The 24,545-nt window shown below is 43.4% G+C and overlaps 2 protein-coding genes across 9 annotated transcripts in view; one reads left to right on the top strand and one right to left on the bottom strand.

Annotated features, from left to right (window-relative positions):
* Window positions 1–24,545, top strand: part of agbl4 (AGBL carboxypeptidase 4) — a 372,526-nt gene that overhangs the window by 77,065 nt on the left and 270,916 nt on the right. The window lies entirely within an intron of this gene.
* elavl4 (ELAV like neuron-specific RNA binding protein 4) overlaps window positions 1–24,545 on the bottom strand; it is a 79,926-nt gene that overhangs the window by 33,115 nt on the left and 22,266 nt on the right. For all 7 annotated transcript variants that reach the window (XM_068707295.1, XM_068707296.1, XM_068707297.1 and 4 more), the window contains 2 exons: window positions 12,025–12,111; window positions 7,004–7,250 (listed from right to left, as the gene is read on the bottom strand). In XM_068707295.1, the coding sequence (XP_068563396.1) occupies window positions 7,004–7,250; window positions 12,025–12,111 (334 nt within the window). The remainder of the gene's footprint in view (window positions 1–7,003; window positions 7,251–12,024; window positions 12,112–24,545) is intronic.

The raw sequence follows: 24,545 nt of genomic DNA, 5'->3' as shown, positions 1-24,545 counted from the left end.
ATGAGAAAATGAGTGTACTTCGAGCGGGTGTCATCTCTGCTGGCCCCACTATGTCATTTCATCTTTACTTTTTCCCCTTCTGTGCACGCACACACGCACAGACACACATCCGAGAATGCAAGGGAAAATTCACACACCTATGCAAAATGACATATAGGTATATAATAACGAATAAGCAAAACAGATATATGCATGGCTACACTGAGGATCACAATCTTGCGCTGTAAGGTACACACTCCAGTTGCATATTGCCTGTCATTATTTTGTGCCTTTTTTGATGTATTATGTGACTAAGAGCCCTGTACTGCAGACATGAAAGCATCTTCATCTCCTGCTATCATCAGGCAAGGCTCACACAACGCACTATAGACTCTTTGATGTAGAGTGGTCGCTACCAAATGAAACCCATAGCTGCATGAAACCTTCTATTTCACTATTCACTGTCCTGCAATCTGTTAGACTTGATACATTTCTCTGAAAGTGTGTAGCTATTAATCAAAAAGTTAATTTGAAATGCTGGCACGATGTTGTCAACATATATATATATATATATATATATATATATATATAACATTTTACTTCTGTAGTCGTGCCAACTTGTTCAAATTTGATGTTAACTTATTCACTTCTTTGTCTTGTTCTCCTGTGTAGTTTATATATTTCCATAAATATAAGAACCTTTTGTAGTATATGCTGCCCATCAAATGGATAAACAGCTCTGCATTCATTTGAAAGTCCCCAAAGCAAACTTTTTATGTAATGAAATTACATACAAATCTAATGCAAACACGCAAATAGACATGAATTTGCCACAAGTGAACATAAAAAAATGTGTGATTCACATATTTGTATGAGCTGCAATTTTTCAATTTGAGCGAGAAATTTAAATATTGTCACAAAGCCTATCAGCATTGACATTCTCCTACTGTCATTAATGACCTGCCATTGTTGAATCATAAATGGAGCAAACAATGGATCTATGGGCACCTAGAGCTCTATGATGGTGCCTCATTTTATACAGAGCCCAGATTACAATCTATGTGTTGAAATGTATGTATAAATCATAGACAGAGAATGGCATAAACGATCAAGTTGCTGCTATATTTATACATAGATTACGTTATTTTGAGTGTTGATGGAGCAATTTTAGAAATGGAAGCATTGTCATGGGAGAACAGAAGCATCAAAAGGAGTGAGGGGGAGTTGCGGCTTTCAGAGATCACCAGAGCTTTGAGCCGGTGATGTTAACACACCTTGAGTGGACCAGTCTCTTCTCCCCACAAAGAGGCAAATCCGTTCAGTCAGTCTTGAATTTAGCAACATTCAAAGTTGAGGCAGAGGGGACATTTTTTTTTTTTTTTTCAATTTGTCAAAATAAATGTGTCACACTCATTGCTTCCATCCTCTGATGTTTTGCCCCTTGCTGCTGCTATTTTTGATGGGCCAATGCTCCCTAATTGAAAAGGTGCCCTGTCACCAGCTTCATGTCAAATTACACTGTACTTGCCTTTAAAGGGGGTCAACTCCATAGGAAATAGGGAGAGGGAGTTGAGTGAGTTTGCAAAAAAAACAAACACAAAGAGAACAAAAGACTACAGCACCTCAAATACTAGCAGTACAGTTAGAGCACATCATGTGGCATGTATTAAGCCCGTTTAAATAACTAAATTCATAAACAGAGCCACGTCCCCCGCATGCATGCATCTACTGTAGATCCCTCTCCCACTCACTCATTCAACACATCTTTCCCTCCTGGGTTGCCAAGGTAGCAGCCACTGTTGCAGTCAGGAGGCTCCCACTCTCAGTTCCCAAGGCCCCGCTTCCAATAACACACACATAGGCACACACTTGCCCACGTAGAAGCTCAGGGACAAACACACACACACACACACACACACACACACACACACACACACACACACACACACACACACACACACATGTAAACCACCCCCTCTTGGTGGCTCCCTGAGCCTTGGGGCCAGTGGACTGCAGCCTGCAGTGAGTGGGCTGGTTGGCTGGCTGTGCAGCTGAGATATCGAAGGCAAGCTGACAGACAGAGAAGCCCCTTTAAGACTTGGATAACCCCGTTACGTCAGGATTGCGGAGCCGACTGTGCTGCACCTGCTTGGACTCTCTCTGAGAGCACAGAGCGGGCAGACCCACGAGCCCTCCGCCATCCACCCCCAGCCCTGCAGCTCACATGCTGGGGACAACGGGACTGTCTGGCTCTCTCCTGCCCAGGTACAGTGCACTCAGAGTGGAGGGTCGGAAGGTGAAGAACCAGCTCTGAGGCACATTCAGCTGCTGGGGCTGACACAGGGGACAGTCATGGCCTCTGTGCTCCATGTAAAAGGGCACTCAGAGTGGAATGAGAGGGGACAGAGCCTGTCTGAAGTGAGGGTCACTGGAGGAGCAGTACAGCCAAGCAAGCTCTAAGGGCGTCCAATTCTGGGTCTTAAGCAGAGGCAGGTGCAGGAGGTGGAGGGGTGGGTGGGTGCTATGAGGAGAGAGACAGGACATTCTCGCGACCTGGGACTCTGAAACTTTAATGTGTGTCTGCCTGCTTGTGTCTGCACTTCTGAGCCTGGCAGCTCTCTTAATACCTGGCTTTGGAGATGTCAAATCCGTTTTTCATCTCTTTCCCTGTCAGCTTTGTTCACGCTATCTCCAGCCTTCAGCCCATTTCAGGTTCAGATAAACGCGGCCTGTATGTGAGATGTAAACACTGCGCCACATCTCGCTCGGCATCATTTCAGTAAGGATGTGAAAGTGATGGTTTGTCACTACATTGCATTTGTGTTGTTGGGGTGTTTTGGAAGGTTTGAAATTGGTCTCATCATAAGAAAAACGGAGGAATAATTGCACGTTTTGTTCCCATCACTCTAGTAATGATGTGAAAACAGCTTGGCTTGCAATCTGAAGTACAAAGAGAATCCCCTTCGCCTCGTAGCGTGTTGTCAATGTATATTTCAGTAGCAACAAAGAGATGTGGGTAAACTGAGGTTTACATGGTGAATATTTGATCTGCTCCCTGTTAGACTGACAGACCTTGTGCAGGAGCTAAGCCCATCTGTCCTTGCAGATCAGGGTTAGATGCATATTTTATGTTTGCAATACTTGTGGGTGCACTTGATGTTCCATAACAGAAATGGAATGACAATGAAACTAATGGAAGTGTGCTGCCTGAGCCACGGACTTGTGCACGCAAAGCAAGCCCAATCCACCAAACCCGAGATATTTTTTGCACCTATGTGAAGATGGTGTACTTCTCCTTATGTAAGAATTGGGTTCGCAGCAGGCATTCACACGGTACTGAAGCTGCTGTCTGTCAGAGGTGCTCCGGCTTGAACTACTCCACAGCTGACATCACAGTCCATCTATTTTTCATAGCCAACATCTGCTTGGCTTGCTACATTGTCACTATGATTTGCATCAGCTCCCCAGATTCCATGTATAAAACCAACACATGGAAGGTGACTAGAGTCGTGTGCACCAAAGGCTTCCGTCAGTGTGCTTTGGGATGATGTCTTTACAGGGTTGGATGTAGACGTGAGAATTATTTCATCTGCATCAAGAGGAGAAAAATGCTGTTCCCATTATGAAAAGGTTAGTGGAGTTTGCTGCTGAAAGACGGCAATAAGAAAATGCTACTTGATGACACACCATAGCAGCTGGTGAACATGGCCAACTGTTTACTCAACAAGCAGGTAACATATCCTGTATATCTCTACAGAGTAAAGGCTACTGAGGTTTTTGGCTACTGTGAATCCAAAAAATGATTGGACCCCCCAATGCAATCAATCCTTGTTCCAGCATGAAAAGACATTTCCTTCTCCTCCGTGTCATTATGAAAACAAATGTAGTCATTTCTCCAGCAGAAATGCAGCTGATGCAGAAAAATTATCCTGAAAAATGACTTACTGACAAGGATCAGTCAATTCCATTTCTCTCTATGTGTAAGTGAGTGTTCGTGCATGGGCATGTATAGAAGTTCATGAGTGCTGATTCAGCATATTGCAAGGTCCACATTGATTTTTCCTCGCTCACAATAAGGGTTTGCATGTTTGTTTTTTTTGGTGGTTGCCTTACTCTGTTGAAGCTGAGAATTGCCAGTCTGAAAGCTCATCTTGAACAACAGCCATTTTGCTTCCTTTTAGAGAAAGAGCGCTAAAAGAGGAACCATCTATAGTCCACAGTGTCTCAGAGCCATCATGCCCTGGCCAAAGAGCATTTGTACATGTTATATTCTCTCTGCGTGGAATGCAGGCGGACACATGTAAAAGCCACTATAGTATACACACTTAATTCAAACAATGATTGTTTTTAAGGCATCTTTTCCTTAAGAGTACACAGGCAGACAGGAGGAGGCCTGGGGCTTATGTGCAAGTGTGTGTGGGCTGCAGCTAGGTGCGTGTAAGCTAGCCTTTAATAAAAGATTAACCTGCACGTCTCTGCCGTGTTATGAGCTCACCAGGCAGAGGTAGTTTTGCAAGCAGGCAGACAGGTAGGCAAGCGGGCAGGCATGTTGGGAGCAAGAAAGACACCCAGAGGTGGCTGCTATACCAGCTGAAGTCAGCCAGGGTGACAGACGGAGCCGGAGTGTCTATGCCTGCCCGTAACCACCCGAGCCTCACGCCACAATGGCGTCATTGGAGCCGACAAGAGCAAGTCCACAGGAAGCTGAGGACCTGTATGTCTCTCCTACTGTACCTCTGAGAGGCGTACATGCTCACACCTTATTAGCAAACAGTCACAGGTCAGATAGGCCGCACACTCGACACAAAAGTATTCTACATTGCAAAATGTATGTACACCAAAAAAGACTGCTTTAATCTGCAAATTTGTTGGCGAAATACTGCAATCTTGTAATGATAAAATATTCAAAAACTAAACTTTGTTCTGTACTCCTCAAACTCTTCACACGGCATAATAGAATATGACGGCCTTAATATCCCCATCAATATGAATAATGTGTAGCTACAGAACACTCTCACCATCCTCAAGACATTCTGAGGTTTCCTGCTGAAAATTCAACATGGTAAAAAATATCCTCTCCTTCCTCAGTCTTGACTCACTCGCATAAAAATGTCAAATTACACATTATGTGTAGATATTTACGACAGACGAAAAAGGGTACAGGTGTATACATTGGCCTATAAAAAAAAAAGGTGCTCTCTTTCCTCTTCCTCCCATCCTTCTCTTTTTCCCTCCCGCTAGCAAACCTGGCTTAGTCTATTAATGATTTGGATGACTGTTAGAGTATAAAGCCTCTTGGCATTCCCTGCTAAAAGAGGGGATCTGTGCTTTGTTAGCCTAAAAGTTTGCATAAGGAAATTGCACCCATGGGAGAGCAAAACAGGCATACACCAGAGGGGGAGATTGAGGGAGGGTGGGATTTATTTATAACTTTGTGCGTTGATGCTAAGTCATCAGAGAGACCTTGTAGTGCAGAGCAGAGAAGTACCCTAAATGGTTTAGAAGTGAGCGAACAAACAATTCTACCATTCTCTCACATTCCCCATTTAGGGCCTGAGCAGGTTTACAGCAATTCTGTTCGTTTTTTAAACTCCCTCCAAGTATCAGCTTGGTTCCTCACTGCCGCTTGGCAAATCACACTTGAGGGGAAAATCGGGAGGAGAGAGAACACGGTGATGGAGATGATGATAGCATGTGGTATCCCAGTGTTATTTTTGTACACACCGTCCTCCATTATCCTGGTGTATCTGACTCTCAGGCTCCATTTTGTGGCCCATTAGAGAGGAAGAGGAAGATGGTCCTAGAGAGGAATTGTAGTGCTACGGAATATGCTTCAAAGAATGAGAGAACAGGAGGAGGCAGGAATGGCTGGGCTCGTGGCCGTTCCTGGTTTACAGTCACCATTGTCATCGCTATTGGCCTTTTGGTTGTACTTAATCTATTACAGGAAATCTAATTTGGTGATTATGTTCGGGTATATATCTGTGTATGTGTGCGTTTACTCTCTCCGCCTTGCTTGCTATCTGAGAATGGCTTGGTGATCTACACTGCCTGCCAGCCTGGTGCTCTTTAATGAGATTATCAGGAGAAGAGTGTCAGTAAGTAGGATCTAAAATGAAAGCCATTATGGAGCATTATCACAGAGCCGCACCAACCCCCTCCCCTGATCCATCTGCTGTATGGCCACCCACACAGCCACTACGCCCAGATTACAGCCATGATTAGCACCGCGAAGTGCTGCTTAATTTAAACACCTCTGGAGAACATGTGGCACTTTGCCGCATTGCTGACTCACAGCGCTTGAACACACACAGAGGACAGAGATGGATTCCTCCTCCTAGAAGACAATGCATGCAATGACTAATGTCAAACACTTAAATTGATTGGAATGGTGTTGAGCCGGGGGCTTGCGTACACTCGTGCGAAGTGAACTATTCATTTCATATTTAATTCTTTACACGTGTGTCTTAATTCAACACACAGCGTACTGTTAGCTTACTGTATCTACACCTACCTTTGATCCTTTAGCAGTAATGTAAGCTCTCTCTCTCTCTCAACAACTATTTTATTGTTCTTACCAATCTACTGTCTACCGCAAATATTACAATGGTTTGTTGAGTATTGTAATATAATAAAATATATTTCAAATGTAGGATGCTGAAATGAACAGGAAGCCAAGTCTTAAAGTGCCAGGATCAGGCCAGTCAAAATTGTCAATATAGAAAGCAAGCATCTAAATCCCTTCCAGCTCTGGATGAGCTCAGTATAGTAGCTCCTCTTGTGCTGAACCCTTTCCACTTTCCCTTGGCAAAATTGCCTTTGGGGACTACCAAATCATCACACAGTATACTACATTATATCCTAATTTCGTGCATCATATTGTGATTGACAGCTGATTGATTTAAGTTTGATTTAAGACTATTGGATACACCTCAAATCATAAGCAGATTATTTTCCAAGTTCATGAAAAGGGAAACACAAGCAACAGTATCCGAGTGCAACATGGATAGTCTCCTATCTGTACCTGTGATCTTGTCGCGAACCAGCTTGCAGGACTCAATCTCGCCGATGCTACCAAACAGGCTGCGGAACTCCTCCTGGGTCATATTCTGTGGCAGGTAGTTGACAATGAGGTTGGTCTTGCTGTCGTCATTTGATTGGCCAGTCTGCATGGGCGAGGGACAGCCGCGGCTGTTGGTGGTCGGCCCGTTGGCTGTGGTGCCTCCTCCGCTGGGGCCATTTGTCACTGGAGCCTCCATGTTACTGATGATCTGGAGCAGGGCAAAGAGGAGGAGGAGAGAGGAAGAGGCGAGGAGAGGAGCCATAGAGCGAAAGTGCAGGGAGGAGGAAGGAGAGAGGTAGCATTCATTAGCAAAGGCCTTTGTCGTATTATTCAGAATATTTGAACACTTAATATGTAGCAAGGCATACAAAACTCTGACAAAGTGGTTATATTCTAAATACATTTTCTAAAAAGCATGACTTTTTTGCATTAAGTCAAATCAACAGTTTGGGTAAAAAGGTTTTTTTAAGGCTTGTTTCCAGACATTTGAAGGGTTTTAAATCTGCTTTGCACATACAATATATCACTGTTTTGGAATTGACATACAATTATTTCTTGCCTGACAGGGATTCACATGTCACAGTGAAATCGTAGAAAAAGATTTTTCTCTCAGTTTGGAATAGAGTTAATAAATACATTATTACATTTTACCAGTATCTGTCAACCATCAATAATTTGGTGGCCAGGACTGCTTTATAGCCAGCACAGGCGCAAGTCAAAAAATGTTGGCATTGTATGTTTCTGCAGAACACGGATGTGTTTGTCTGTGTTTCTGCAGGCTGAAATGAAACGCATTTCTGAAACACGTTTTTGGTTAAAAAATTCAACGTATCTGTGGATTGCAGACATTTTTTTTTCTGCCGACTGGGTTGTTATAGCAATATTGAATTTATCTTATTTTGCATCAATGTGATGAAGTCCTTGATTTTTCAGGTATTTCATTAATAACTTTTGATTTACTTATTTCAAGGCAGAGTGAATACTTATGCATAATGCTGAAAAGGCTGAAACGTTTAGGAATGATGGTGTTCAGGTTTATATTTATGAGAAATCATGTTGACAACAAATGATTAAGTTGGTAAAAAACCAATTGCCTCTCATATGACACAAACATTTGATCAAAACCCTAGTATGGAACCACAAACTAAACACAGAACAGGCCACATTAAACATTGAGAAATAGACCCTTTTACAGTTTGTAAATGCAGTTTGGCAACGGAAGTACGGCGGAGTGCAATAACTTGTCAAGCAATTTGTTTAAGATTGCTAATGCAACTTAAACAAATTGATGTACCATTCCTATACTATTAGTGACTGGGTAAAATATATTAGCGGATCACCATTTAGTGGCCAGATATATATATATCTATATATATAGATATATATATATTTGGTGGAAGCATGAAAAGTTCCACCAGTGAGAATTTACGAGCATAGACGCTGGACGCTTGCAGCTAGTCTATCTGTGGTCATGTAGAGAACGTCTACGAGCAACCACCGACACATTCGGTTAACACGGTCACTCTGCTGTTGGAATATTGATTCAAGCATGTTTTTGATGACATTGGCTGTAAAAGGGTCTATACGACAAACACTAGAGACAGATAGATATTCATGAAGACAGGACGAGGCGTCTCCAAATGGTTCTCTGATAGCTGCAGAGGTTCGTGGGAGGGTGCAACAACAGGGGCCTTCAGCTAGTTATTTGTCTGCTGATGCTGCTGCTGCTGCTGCTGCTGCTGTTGCTGTGGCAGAGAGAACCTTGGGTTTTCATATCTGGTTTTGCAGAGCACCTCAGGATCAAAGTGTTCAAAAAACTTTGAGCTTGGTGTTAAAAAAAAAAGAAAAGGTGAAAGAGAAGGAGTGAGAGTCAAAAGTCGGAGGAGGGAGGTAGGTTGCACTTTGCTTTTCTACCACAGCACTCTGATACATATTTAATAGAAATGCTTATTCTGAGCGAACATTATTCTCCAACAAAAGCAATACGTGAAGTGAAATTATTCATGCATTTGCATAAAAAACATTTGTTTGATCAAATTAATAGCTTTTGTTGCATATATGTGTGTGAGTGTGTATGTGGGGGGAGTGTCAGTGTTTCGCAAATGGAAAGAGTGGAGACCACCAAATCTAATCACTAAATGGTGGGAAGATAAAACAGAAAAAAAGAAGATGGATCCGCTGTTATAAATGTATAGAGAGCATCATTCTATCTTGACTCATGCCGAACCAGACCAGGAGACTGTCAGCAGATTGTCGACAGAATGTTTGTTATCTTTTGAATGTCCTGCAGTGTCCTCTTGCACTGATAAGAGATCCTGTATCATATGTTTGCATATTCCTAGAAAAAAGACCTGTCCATTTGAGCACAAACTCACACAAAGTTCCCCTTCATAATGATGCACAAGCACTGCAATGACCTGAACATGCTGTAACCCAAATTAAGATGCAAATATTCTTTAATCTGAGTCAATCAAATTTTTAAAGTCATCGCTCAGATCTCTCCCTTTCCCCTGCTCAGCCATTCAGCTCCCTGTCTATTTTTAACCATTCTTAAGTACACGCAGACAGGCTGCACTTGGAAGCAGGGCTGGTTTTAGCAAAGGAGAAACGGCACACGAATCGTATTTCGCTCTATTTCTGGATTATCAAAAGACTGGACCTGTGTTCTAATAATATATCTCGAAGCAGAATTAAAAGATTTCCCAGTTTGTCCGGAAATAGTTTTCAAAACCATTTTAGACATTTACAATGCGTTTAATCTTTAATCAGTTTACTTTTATCTATCTACCTGCGTGTAGTGGTAAGAAGGGACGATGATTAAGGAAAAGCAGGCATAACTCTTTAGTTACAAAACAAATACCACTCATATTAATACTAATATCAATATAATATATAATAAAACAGTGACGTCACCACCATCAAAATGCTGACTGAGAAAAGTCAAATGGTGTGCAGTTCATTTTAATGTGAAGATCAGAGCAGTTAAAAAACTGGTCTTCATCCAAATAGAATTTGGAATATATATACATATAATGAATACCTATACCAAAAATCCCATGGGATGTCACAGCAGGGCCATCTTTTCTCTGACTTTAGAAATATCTTATAAAGAGTTGCGTTTCTAATTATCTAGTGCTCTTCTTTTCCTCCATCTAAGTGTTCAGGAGCAGCAGCAACACAATGTCAGTCTTTAATCTGCTTCCTCTCATTTTACACACACACACACACACACACACACACACACACACACACACACACACACACACACACACACACACACACACACACACACACACACAGTGTGGCATAGACAGAGAGTGGAAAAGCCCATACTCAAACACACACACACACACACACACACACACACACACACACACATACACTTACATGCACAGAGAGAACAATGGCCCAAACCCACAGCAGAAAACAAACAGACAGGGAGATGTCTAAAAGCTCTCAAGATGAGAGCTGCATGCAAATTGTTCTTTTGACAGTATCCTTTCCTTCTCACTCACCGCTCTACCACAACAGAGATACAGAGACAGACTGAGAAAGACAGAGGGGGGAGAGGGAGGAGAGGGAGAGGGAGAGGGAGAGGGGAGCCGAGGAGAGAATAGCATCTAGCCATAACAGAGTTGATTGGAGAGGGCCTTATTAAATCTGTTTACGTTCCCTGCTGCGTTCCATTCTGTCAGTGAGACTTTCAACTCCATGGGACGTTTTCTGAGGAGTTTTTCCACCAAAATGGCTGCCTCTAATTAACAGGGACCTGCCGAGTCCCAGTGGCCAATTATATTCCTCTTCTTGTCCCTGCCCACCAGCATTTGTGCTGTTCAGCAGTCCACTTCATGTTGGTTGTGAACACTCGGCTGCCCCTGCTCTCCCACTGAGGAGCCTAGTGCTGTGGACAGAGCTCACTGTCCTGCTGACTTGGTAAAACACACAGCCCTCTCAAGATCTCAGCCTCGAGATACAGCTTCTTCTACTCACGATGTAATTCTACACATGTAGGAGGCAGAGCCAGCACCGGGCTTCTAGCTAGTATAAGTAATACATGGTAAGTGTGCAGTTGTTGGACACATGTAACATGGAAACAGCAAATGCTTACTGTAAATTGAAAGATACCTAAAACTGGCATCTTAAAGGGCCAGTGTGTGGCATTTCTTGTTTTTATGTTACCTGAAGGCCTCCGTGGTTCCCCAACATGCTTGTGACACGATGGTAACGTGAGCCGCAGAGGGCAAAACCGTGGTTCCGTCAGCTGCCGCCTGACTTTAGCTTCTCCTAAAGAAGTGTTATTTAGGTAAGGATGGCCTCTGAGCGAGGCGAACAGCACCGTCAAGGTTTCGCACCCTACGGCCCGGAGTCTTGGAAAGGGAGGAGTGAGCGGCTAGGTGCCACCAAATCTTACACACTGTCCCTTTAAGAATGACAAAGTGATTTGGCTCGAATCAAACAATGCTGAAGCTACAGTTGCTATAAAGCAAAGTGCATGGGGGGACAGATTAATTTTTAATGAGTGCTGGAGTGCTCAATACAGGAGAAAGGGGGCAACAAAGGACAAATTATACTAGTGAGCAACTTGAGTGTCTGCAAGGGAGTAAAGACCCATTAGAAATGCCCACGGTTGCAGCATGTTTTAATGAAAGCTAAACAGCACAATTAATTTGAAAGGGTGTAGTAAAAAAACTAAAACATATAAACATATTAATACATATAAATTGAGAAATAAGCGTTTTATTTATTGGCGTTCTCATATAAATATATGGATGAACACGTCAGCAGCTGAATATTGCTTCTCATCACTACGTCCTCTACCCTCGCAACCCCCGGTCGTCTCTCCGTCAGTCTCTGCTCCAGTTCCAACCGTCTCAGTCAGCAGCATCCCCAACCAGTGCGTATTTATGTAAACACAGTACAATATCAGATCATATTACTTCATGGGTGTGTAAAATGGCTGGGCCATCCGTTTGTCTCCTTACCATCTTTGGCTGTGTCAGCAATCCCTTCTCTGCCCAGCCCTGGAGCTGTGGGAGCTCTGCCTGACGCCACTGTGTCTCTGTCGACCCCTATGGAGCAGAGCACAGGGAGGGAGGGACGCACAGCCCACCGTCAACATCAAACACTCACTTTACAGGGTTAGGGTTGTGGTGGGATTTGGGGTGTGACAGGGAAAATGGCGGCTCAATAGAAAAAAAAACAGCTACACCTTTAACAGTCCACCAGTCAAACTAAAACAAAGACGGGTGGCTCAGGATTGGTTTGGTTAGTGTGACTGCTGAGATGAGTGACTGCTTTGTCTTTGGGGAAGAATTGGGGTGATGGTGTTAGATTTGGAAAAACTGCATGACTCAAATTGTTGAAAGATTTCTTCATGCTGAAAATGGAATATGCTGAGATAGAAATGGGGGTAAAGCTATTATTCCTCAGTTTTTTTCAGTCTGTTTTAATACTTTGAGAATTGATTGAATATAATTGCATGTGTGTGTTGAAGCTGGCAGATTGGTGTGGTGACTGCGATGACCTTGGCAGAGTTTATAATGAGGGTTTCCCTCATGCTCTCTGTGGGTAAACAAGCCTGTGGTTGAAGAGACAGAAATGCCACAAATGAGCAGGAAGTCTGTTCACCAGCTCTCCAGAGCAGGGGGCTTAACTGCCTGCAGCTATCTACAGATGCTACAAGCAGCCAATTTAGCAGGAGAGGAGGACGAGAGGAGGGATGACCTCTGCCTTCATTTACTCCTGCAGCGAGATGAAGAGAGGGAGCGAGGGATCAGATGGGAGGGGGAAGAAAAGGCAAGGGCTGAGTAATGGGGAAGACACTTCCAATACTTCAAAGAAAGAGAGAGACAGAGGTGGGGGAGCAGAGAAAGAGGCTGTACATGTTCTGTTGTCAATGTGTCTTGTAAAGTTGAGCAGAAATGCATAATGGAGGTCTAAATGAGAGTGAACTGTCAGCTTGAAAGGGAAAAAGAAGATGCAGAGGGGCATGGAGGTCAGGAGAGAAAAGAGGACAGGGAATATCATTTCTACTAGCTGACAGGTAATGGTGAATATTGGGATATTTTGGGGATGATCCTAGAGAATATCGAGTTGAGCCAGCTTTGTTTTAGTCTGGTGGGGGCATACGGTAACTGTTGAATAAAGGTTGTGTAAAATATACCAAACACTTTAGTGAATCGGACTGGGACAAATTGGTTCAAGGCATAAGTTTTTGTTTCAAATCTAATATATTATAACATCATCAAGCTTTTAGCTGTGATAGGACAACCTCATGCAGGTGTGCCAAAGCCATTGAGGTGTATTTAAAACCATTTGAAAAGAGCCAAGAGTGAAGAGCGCCAGGGATGGCTACACCCCTGAGGCTAAGGTGCAGTTTGCAGCCACCACATACAGTATAGTGGACCAACATTCATCTCATTAACAACAGGACAACACACTGTATAGCATGCTGTTAAATGTAAAGTCGAAAAAGCTGCCCAGAAAAAAGAAACTGTTAGGCAGAGGCGAAACATCAAAAGCATTTTTCACCCATTCTGCAGAGCCGTCATTCTATGTCGCGGTGGAAGGGAATGGTGTGCCGCAGCAAGCAGACAGTGCAGTGTAATCGCAGCATGTACAAATGTGGTGATACAAATGTAAGAAGCAGCAAGCAGATGTATGAGTCTCCATTTCAACAGTCAACATATAGTGCAAGAGAGCATAATGTCGGAAAAGAAGGGAATATTACATTTCTCAGAAGTGCGTTTAAGTCTCTGCGCTACTCAGTGCTCAATATTCAATGCTCAACCATTCAATAAAACAAACAGTCTGAGGCGTAACACACACACACACACACACACACACACACACACACACACACACACACACACACACACACACAATTTCATCTTTCTTCATTTTCTCGCTGTCCTCGCGTTTATCACATGAACACACACATGTGCGTCTTCTGATAAAATCTCAAATAACACTGGAATAAGGGTGCAATGCAATTACATTCACCAACCATTGAGATGAAAAACCGCTCATGGATACATTTTCAATTATTCAGGGAATACATTTCAGTCGGTGCTCAGATGCTGGGAAAACGTATTATATAATCGATACACTCTATAACGCCATTAATATTTGATGCCACAAAAGTGCTTCCTGTCTCCTTGGGCTCTCGGCCAATGGTGTCTGGGTACTGCAGTCAAATAGGACGAGCTGTATCCGCCTTCAGCAAGAAAGGGGAGTAAACATTTGTTTTCCTCTTAACAGTCGAAAATACCAAAGGCACAAGCAGCTTTCTTTTAAGATTTACTGTATATGAATCCATTTTTACAAGTCTGTCTTTTACGCTACACACAAAGATGATCTCTGTCTCTCCTCCACATTCTAAACTACCGAGGAGTTTGTGTTTTCCTTTCCTGTCCTGTTCACCTTCGTCACTCCTCTGCTGCGTTTACACTGTAAAACCAGCACTTTATATCGCTGGCCTGTCGCAGGCTTCCCTCCCCCTTCTCTTACAGAGCTTAGACAATCAATTTACCCTGACTTGGCCAGGATAGATGGAGGCTGGAGAGACTGCGGAGTAGACAGTATGCTGCAGGATCTCTCCACTGATAGACACACTGCCTGGCAGCTACAAAATGGAGCCAGCATGCAACCATCTGACTTGGTAGACTTCGCCTCACCATCTTGCTTCAGATATTTTTAGTGATTTCCTTATGCCTCGTGCATCTTATCTTTATTATTTTTTTCCACATTATTTGGCTCGTTAAAATGACAAAATGAAAATCCTGATAGAAAACATCACTATTGAAATGTATTGTCCGATGAGATGTGAATGCAACATAATAGATAGACAATTTGTGCCATGTGTCCTTTTCTTGCTACCATTAAGCAGCCACACCTCAGAGTGAAACTCCCGCTCTTTCCCCAAAAGTGATACTGAATTGGAGTTAGTGATACTGAATTGGAGTTCCTATCAAACTGACTGAGACACAAAGAGATTAATACGACTTTACTAGCTCAGCTTCGCGGCCAGTCAAGCTCCCTGTAATGCTCTCTGCGCTATCGATTTCTGTTTTTCTCTCTCCTCTCCCTTTCTTCCTGGCCGTCTCTCTCTCTCTCTCTTTCTCTCTCGCCATCTCTCCACCTCCAACAGCATCTTCCGAGCTCTGAAATGTCCTGCAGGTCAGACGGATGCTGGGCCGAATCAATCAGGGAAAGTAATCTGCGACGCCTTATGCACGCAAGCACACACACGCAGAGACACATTACAGACACACACACACACACACACACACACACACACACACACACACACACACACACACACACACACACCCCACCCTCCTCTGTTGCACTCTGGCCTGCCTGCCTCCAGTCTCATCGATCTGCATCTACTTTACCAAATGGATTCTTCTCTTCTTCTATCCTCCTGCACCTCTTTTCTCTCTGTGTGACTCGGAATAATAAATGTTCCAGACCACGCCAGACGTGTATGTAAGCAATTTTTCATTTAACTTTGGCTTGACTCCCTTCCTCTCTTCTTTCTCGTTTGTGATGTTTCAGTCTTCCAGTGAGATCGATGCAGCTTTCCCACACACTCCCTCACTGTCCCTGGGTAATCGGCACAAACTTGCGTAAGTTCAGAGGTCAGGAGATGACAGGATACAGTCAATTGCCGAGGGGCATGTCACACAGCATCTATATAATAACCTCAAGATTTATATTTCCTAATCGTAGGATGATTCTTTTGGCAAAGATTCTTATTTTGAAATATTATCTGATGTATTGCTCAGGTAGTTTCACTTCTTTCTGAAGGCTTGAGAGTATGGCACAACAGGTTTTTGCCACATTTTGCATTTAAATGTTCATAAATCAAGTGATGCAACTTGTTCCACTCTATTCACATTATTTCCCTTAATTATCTTGAGTTGAATTCAGAATCATGCTGCATTGTGCGCAGTCAAAAGACAGACCCTCCTTCAAGGACAATGACCTGCAGTGCTCCATATATACACAGTCACATTCTCTCTCACACACACACATCATGGTCTCCTTTGCTCAGCCAAACTGTAGGCGGAACTAGAGCCATTTGTCCACTGGCTGAATCCCAGCTCGGCACCAACGCATGCAGAAAATTGGTGAGCATCTTGACTCTGGAGATGACACTTCAATTTGTGCAGCTCCAGTGACTGGGGCTCTGCAGTTCCTCCTATGTGGGGGTGTGAGATCAGCTGGACACCTGCCTAGCTGTTTGGCTGAAGACTGGAGCACAGGGACCGGGCCTTGGAATTGAAGGCCTGGCCTTGCCTATCAACCCAAGTCCCTGTCCCTGAGTCCCAGCCCTAACCTGGCCTCCCAGGTCCTCATCACAGTTCCCCTAGTTTCACTCGGGTGCCAGTAGCAGTCCCTCGTTTGATGCCCCATGACCCCTATTTCTCTATCCAATCCTCAGCTGCAAGTGAACGCAGCAACATCATTCCAACAGCAACCTTCCCTTGAACGGCATCAAATCCCCATCAACAGCTTGCCAGCCTTTGTGCCGGATCTAGCTGCCACAGCCAGCATCTCTGCTCCCAGCTCAGTCAAATCAGCAAGATGTCTCCGCTGTGCATCGCTGTCTGTCCTGCTGTAATCCCTGGGTGTGACGGATGGGAGTGATCACCGTCGGAGCCCTTAGCTAGGATATTTTGGTGGATTAAAGAGGCTAAATCATCGTCTCATCCTCTACATTGGATTTTATCCTAATTAAACATCATTAATGTACTTAAAGGTTTAGTGGAGATGATATCTATCTAACATGTAGGGCCTATTCAGTAAGTATTAATCTTATTTCTGTGGATGGAAGGCATGCACAAGACACATCGTGAATAAGAGAAAAGGGGTAAAAAACGAAGCGGGAGAGACGGGAAGAACTCTGCCAATAGACCCTTTTCGTACCGAGGTCATGATTACATCACGGTGTTAGCCGTTTGCAAACACAAATCACCACAAAGTAGCCGGCTTAAGTTACACATTGAAAATGTCATCTTGCTGTGTAGCTCATACCTTTTGAGAGGACTGTGATTGACTGTGATTTGAGGCTCTAGCGAGCTACAATATCAACAAAGAGTTTTAGAGATGGAGAGAAAATGTTGCTAATAGGCAAAATGATTAGAGAGGTGCAGAGAGTGTTTAATAGTTTAGCCTTCTGCTAACCGTAAATGCAGCCATGAGCATTGGGCAAACTATTAGCAACATTTTTTTCTCTCCATCTCTGAAGGGTGTGACTAGAAGGCAGCCCACAAGTTTGCGAAACTCTTGCGCACGTTCGCACGTTGTTGGAACTTGTAGGTAACCATCTAAACACGACCATCTCTGAAACGCTTCGCCAATATTTTTGGGTTGCTTTGTAGTTTAGGCAGCTGTTGCCAATACCGGAATAGCAACTTTTTCTGCAGGATTGTATAGGCATCCAAAGATTTATACACCCTCGGTTTCTCTTTACTGTGCACACTTGGTTTATGTATCGGTGTGTAAATGGCTGGTTATTGATGTAGGGTGCAGGGGTCGGCCAATCTGGTCCTGTTGGTTAATGTTAACTTTCTCAAGTAACACTCATGGCCCCAGAGTGTGAGTGGGTGTACATGTTCAGAGAAACTCACATTTTCTTTAGCCATTGTTAAACTACAATTAGCAACTTGCTGTTATATGCCTCTGTCAACCAGTGAAGTTGTAGTTTACATCCATGTCTGTTAAATATGAAGACATTTGCTAAAAGCGTTTCTGAGATATCACGTGAATTCTGTCCCCAAAATCTAATCCGTTCATCCTTGAGTTCAGATGGACGCTCGCGGCAAATTTGAAGAAATTCCCTGAAGGTGATCCTGAGATATTGCGTTTTTCCCCGCCCACTAAAATATGTCATCATGTTTGTTAACAGAGAAGGGGTCTACATGGAGCATTCCTTTTTCTCTCTCTGTCTTCCTTTGTCATAACACAAAGATTTATTTGCCATGATTGTGTTCATATCTAACCTCGTTACTTTAACTCTCAATAAAGTGACACGACAACCGAGTCTACAGCACTGCGATGGCAAAAACCTGCAACATTTCCAGATTGCATTTCGGGGAATAGCTCGTGTTTCCATGCAGTGCTCGTTTCCGTGGTGAGCTGAAGATGCTTTTAGCTGGGCTGGGACGGAGGATCGAGGACGCAGGAGCAGACAGAGAGGCGCAGGGAGCGAGCGGGCTGATCCATCTGAGTCAGCACCATGTGTCATGAGCGACGACACCACCTCCACAAGTAGCTGGCAGGTGACTGCGGCCACGCACCTGTGCAGGCAACCAGCCATTTTAGTGAAGCCGTCTCCTATCTTTAGCAGAATACACTAAAATACACCAGCACGTACGTAAACAAACATATGCAAACAAGCACAAATGCACAGATTCAGACTCAACTACCCTACTACACATCGTTACTGTGCCCACCTGCATGTTTCAGGTCAGAAATAAGCAATTCAGCTGTGTCGTGCTACTGTAACCTACTAGAAAGTACATTACTCGCTTGCTCCAGCCTACAGATGCTTGTTTTAGGTATAAAAAAAGGGCCTTGAAGAACAAGATAACTGGCTAAAGCAACTTTCCCAAAGGACGCCTCAAAGAATATTCTCCCTGAGCACCTGAATAAGAACTTGTAAACTCCTTTGACTGAACTCGGTTCTTCTCTATAATTCACAGTAGGAGTTTCTAATTAAAACTGGTTTGAGGCTGGAAGTGGTAATATTGGCTTTGTTGAACAGGTATTTAAAAAGCTATAAGCAGCCTGGAGGTATACGATAAGAAGAAAACCTACAGCACAGCACGTACACCGAGAACAAGAGAGAGAGAGGAACACTGGCCCGGCTGCTAAGCAGAGGCAGAGCTCTTCCTAATCTAATCACTGTTTTCCCCCATCAGCTGCATCTCAGACACGGCCTGCTTGTGTGTGTGTGTGTGTGTGTGTGTGTGTGTGTGCCTTGCAGCAAAGGCATAGAGCTAAATCACATAGACATAAACCGACCGTTGTACTAGAGAATTCATCCCACAGCATTTTGTACTGTGTGAGGGTGTGGTTGCGTGTATGTCAGTGTGTGTGTGTGTGTGTGTGTGTGTGTGTGTGTGTGTGTGCCTTGCTAATCTGGTTATTGATTCAGCTCTGAACCGGAGCTCATATAATCAAATAGCTGCAAGGGAGAAGGACAGCCGTCCGTCATCTGTCTTAATGAGTGAACAGTTTGATGGAGTCAATGAATAACTCGAAACTACATGTAGATGTTGAGGAGGGTTGCTACGACCCCGATAGACAGACGAGCTGAAATATTCATATCTGTCCTCTGGCAAATCTCTTGGCAACCTTCTTCCTATATGCTGAGCGACATCATGAAATATCAAATTATTTCATCCGTAGTTTCATTTCTTGGTCTTTGGTATAGTTATAAGCTTGGTGTCATTTGAATCATTCAGCTACATCAATCAACCCGTAAGACAGATTTTTTTTAATATGCTGTCACTGCAATAGCTAAACTATTTCAGTCACATTCCGAATGCTATAAAGTTGCTTTGTACTAGTCATTACACAATCAATTTGGAGTTTGACTTGAGAAATTATAGTGAGCCCATCTTCTGTGAAAATCTAATCTCAGTATAACGTGATGTGAGAGTGGTGCAATTTAGAGATGGCTTCTGCTGCAGCAGGAAGAGAGGAGAGGAGACACAAAAGCCTAAATGTATACCGGCACAGCTGACAGACGAGGCCCGCCGGCACACCAGCTAAACCATTAAGTGTGGCGTGCATTCAAACGAGCAGATTAATCCCCCCTACTGCCGTACAGTGCGGAGTAATTGAAAATGCCCACAGGAGACTCTCCTTGCACGTATACTGTAGCATGTAGGCAACATATAGAAGGCGACGGTTGATTGCCATAGAAAAATTCTGCAACTGCGTTCTTAGTGTGACAGCGTGTGCCCGGAGAAGCCGTGCAACCAGGAGATAGCGCTCATCTACGTCTCATTCTCTCGCTCTCTTTCTGACTTTTTCCTCTCTCTGCCTCCCGATATCTACTTGACAGGTGCTGTTCATGCCTGCTGCTGACTTTTATCGGTCTTGATAAGCATCGTATGTAACGTTCCCTCCATTTCCCCCTAGCTATACTGTGTAGGAAGGACAGCGTTCCTGTCGATTTGAAGGGAATATACATTGACTGTGAGAATCCATATTCCTGTTGGGAAAAACACCTCTATTATCACAATTACTATCTCAAACTAAGGGCTGATAAGTGCCAGTGGATGTAGCTGGTTGGCTACCGCTGGTCTCACGCGTGCTACGTCAAGGCCAACCAAACCTATCACTGACAAGAGAAAATAATCAAGTTGTATCGACCTCGCCTGCATTTTCTCTTATTAATTCACGAGGACCGTTCCTTTTTCGATGACGGCTGTCAGCTGCAGTATTATGAACTTTACGTACAGTGGCCCTGATCTTTATGAGTCATTGACCACAACTGACTTGCAGATGAACCTTCTACCTCCCCTCTCCTCCCGCTGTGGGATTTTCAAGTGTCTTGGTATACTGCATATAGCCGAGATCAGCCTTTTTGTGCCCGTGTTAGTGTTGCTACTGACGTGATAAGGCAGGCCAGAGCCTGTCATGGGGGATGCTGTGTTTGTAGGCCCTAATGTGTCTATTACCATCCACAATGGTGCCATTTTGTAGCATGTTCAGTTGCATGTACGATCTATAATTCATCTGGCTACAGAAACACATGAATGTTTAATATGTCAGAGGCGGCGAGGACTGTCGAAAGCATGACCTTGAAACGTCCTTTAAACATCACACAGCAACAGCGCCGGGCCCAGTTAAGCTGCCAAAGCCAACGTGTGCGCACACACACACACACACACACACACACACACACACACACACACACACACACAGCCTGCCGATGCTTTCCGCTGCTTTCTGTTCTCTTTTTTTCCTGGGATGCAAAATGCAGATGAGACGAGTCAGCCGCTTGTGCACCATCGCAGGAGAAACTGTCACTCAAATCCAAACATCTGTATGAATACCAAAACACACACGGTACAGTGGAGGATGAGAGAAAGAGAGGGAGGGAGGGAGGGAGAGAGAGAGAGAGAGAGAGAGAGAGAGAGAGAGAGAGAGAGAGAGAGAGAGAGAGAGAGAGAGAGAGAGAGAGAGAGAGAGAGAGAGAGAGAGAGAGAGAGAATGAGCAGTAAAGTAGCTAAGAAAGCCAGTGTTCCTCTCTCCTTCTGTATCTTTGACTGAACAAAGAGCTATATACACATGAATACCTCTTTCCTCCCACTGTATTTTCCATCGGGATATTTATTCTGAAAAGCAGCGATGCACAACAAGGGCTCGGTCCTGTGTTTGCTAGTGGGCTGAGGCGCTAACACTCCCCAGCTGATTATGTGTCTGTCTGTAGCAGTTTGAGCTGCTGCCAAAGGAATTAGGTCTAGTATTTGTGAATGCTGCTCCCCTCTCAGCAGAATGCCTTGCCATGCCTCTCAGATTTCCAGCTTTTTTAAAAAGCGACGGAAAAAAGACACATTTTAAATAAATGAAGGAAATCGCTGCGGAAGCCTATTAAATTTTCAACGGGACCGTTTTGTGAGTCTTCATGTGTGTTTAGGCTTCACACAAAAGGAATATTTAAAAACCAAAGCGTGCTAATTGGGACAGAGATTGTTACAGCAGCTTCTTATTCAAACAGGCTTTTGGCTCATTAACTGCTTCCATCTAGCTTTTGTTTAAAGGAAAGTGGAAAAGACATTTAAAGACAATAAGATATTTTTGCGATATTCATACAGACATTGTACCACCAAAATACTGAGACTGCATAATGCACTCGCACAAAACAAGCCAAAGCAATGTCAGCTACGATTGTTAGTCTTTTTACACACAAATCAAATCTTAACTTTTTAATAGCAGCTACATATTTAACCATCCGTCGACCACAAACAATTAATTAACAATGGAGTTTATCACTGTAGTGTCATGCAGTATATATATATGTTTTGCATGAGAATACTAATTTTTTTCTTAAAATTGAGTATTACTAATTTAATTTTGACTATAGCATTATTTTACATACTAGTTTAAATACTGAATTGAATTTGTGTGTGTTTACTTAACAAGTTGAGTATCATACTGTCTCAACTGTGCATGAGTTTCCAAGAGAAAACTGAGCAAAAAGCTTCTGTACAGTCTTGCAGGAGTTCCACAGTTGCTCCCGGAGAGATCCTACCAAACAAAAGGAATCCAACTAAATGTCTTCGACGTTCATCTCTGGCTAACTTATCACTATAACCCCTGTCTAGAATAACTCACTCCAAAACTCATTACGACCTGGGGTCACAGTTAAACGGGATATATAATGCTCATTTTCAGGTTTATGTGCTTTAATGTTCAAAAACCACATTATCTTTCTCATACTGTCTGTCGTAATATACTTGGATTCATCCTCTGTTTGAATCGCTCCTGTCTCTTTAAGCCCCCCCCCCTCCCGTAAAAGCCCAGTCTGCTCTGATTGGCTTGCGAGAAAAATATGGTGCACCTTTGCAAAGGTAGTTCTCAAGCCGTGGGCGAGACATACTCAGATGGAGTGGGAGATCGTCTCAGTTGCGACCAATTATTTTTTACAGGGCCATTTACCTAAAGCTAGAGGGGAGACACACACACACACACACACACACACACACACACACACACACACACACACTCTAAACATTTACTATTTATTATTTATTATTCCCACAAGCATATTAATTAACAACTACATACATCTACACAAACACACAATGTGACCATTTTACCGTTAATTATTGTGGACGTTAGGCTGCAGTGCAACCTCCTAATGTAACAGGAAGCGTAAGAATGCTAAAGGACCTCACTTTAGCTACTGTTGACCTCTTTTCCCTCTACAAAGTCTATTTCATGAAGTCTATTTCTACAAAGTCTATTTCATGAAAGTCCATTTTAAGACATTCTTACACTACATGCCGTGAAACTATGCACAACCAGCCACAAACAGCAAGTCAACCCACAACATGCATTTTTCACCTCCATCAAAATAGATGGGGTTTTTTTATCTGCTGCTCAGTAAAACCACACATCAAAAACTATCAAATTAGCCATTAAACCATTTAAAAAACTCTTTCTACAGTCAAATAAGCTCACTGGGCCCGAGAGAACAGCGTGAAGGGAGTCAAAACAAAATGCTTTGATTTTATTTTTCTGTGATGAAGATCTCAACAGAGCACTAGTCTGGGTGATCTGTCTCCGTTTGTTGGCTGTTAATTCATCGCGAGAGGCGTCGGATGGTGAAGGAATTACAATGTTTTGAGCAATTTATTTATTTAACAGAAGCTAAATGTTCTAAGATTAACGTGAGTGAGAAACAAGAAGAAAAGAGCAACTTAGTGTCAGGTTTAGCTTAAATTCCTCTGTCACGCACTAAGACTAAGAATTGATATTTCTACTAGAATCATCCAAAACAGTTAAAGGTCTGTTCATCTACATACGTGATGACACACCCACCTACAGAAATATTCTAAAGAGGTAATGTTTGAGCATCGGAACACAGGAGGGAAGATTACGAGCCAATTGTTCCCGTGTCTGAACCACTTCCTCCTTCTCTCTCTCTAGGACTCTATTTGCTTGGCGTTTAATCAGGCTCTAGTTAACCATGTCACTCTGCATCTGGACACACGTCAGTCTGATGCACACACACACACAAACAAACACACACACTCACTCACTCACTCACTCACACACAAACTCACAGAACCGATAACAGACATACAAAACCCATCGCAGGCTATCTCGTAATTAAACTGATAAAGTAGCATTTCTTTTATTGTCCTGTTACTTTCAATTTATATTCGTTGGCTCGTCATCCATCGCTTCTTACGCGAGTCGTCTTCATTGTCCCTCAGACCTATAATCACCCCAGGAATGCACATCCAAGCACCTATCCTTATCTTGTGTTTCTCTGATCTCCAATTACATGTAAATCACTAAGCACACACTCGCTCGGTGCACTGTCGCTAATAAATTCCTCACACACCCCTCATTAGCATTGATGTGTAACCTTGGAGCTCATGGTGTTCTGCCTGAGGGTCTTAGAGCCACTGTATGTTTGTGTGTATCTGTGTGTGTGTGTGTGTGTGTGAGGAATGATGGCCTGTCCCCCACTGGTTCCCATCAGGAGGTTTTATAGTGCAATCTCATACAGAATCTAATACTGATGGACTTTTGACTTTTTTTTTTTCCACTCCTCCTTTTCATTCTCCCTTTGTGTCCATTCCCTCCGTCCTCTCTACACAATAATACCACCCCAATCTGTGTGTACGGTATAGACAATAAACGCTCTTTCTCTGCGTTCACGCCCGTCTTCTCACATTGTCAGTCATGTGTTCCTGCTAGGCCCCTCCGTCTAGGCACACACACACAAGGCTGCTAGCCTAGGGAG

The sequence above is a fragment of the Cebidichthys violaceus genome, unplaced genomic scaffold (assembly GCF_023349555.1).
Source record: "Cebidichthys violaceus isolate CVI_PGR_0920_01 unplaced genomic scaffold, fCebVio1.0.p SCAF_13, whole genome shotgun sequence".
NCBI lineage: Eukaryota > Metazoa > Chordata > Actinopteri > Perciformes > Stichaeidae > Cebidichthys > Cebidichthys violaceus.
This window is presented reverse-complemented; position numbering and strand designations above follow the sequence as displayed.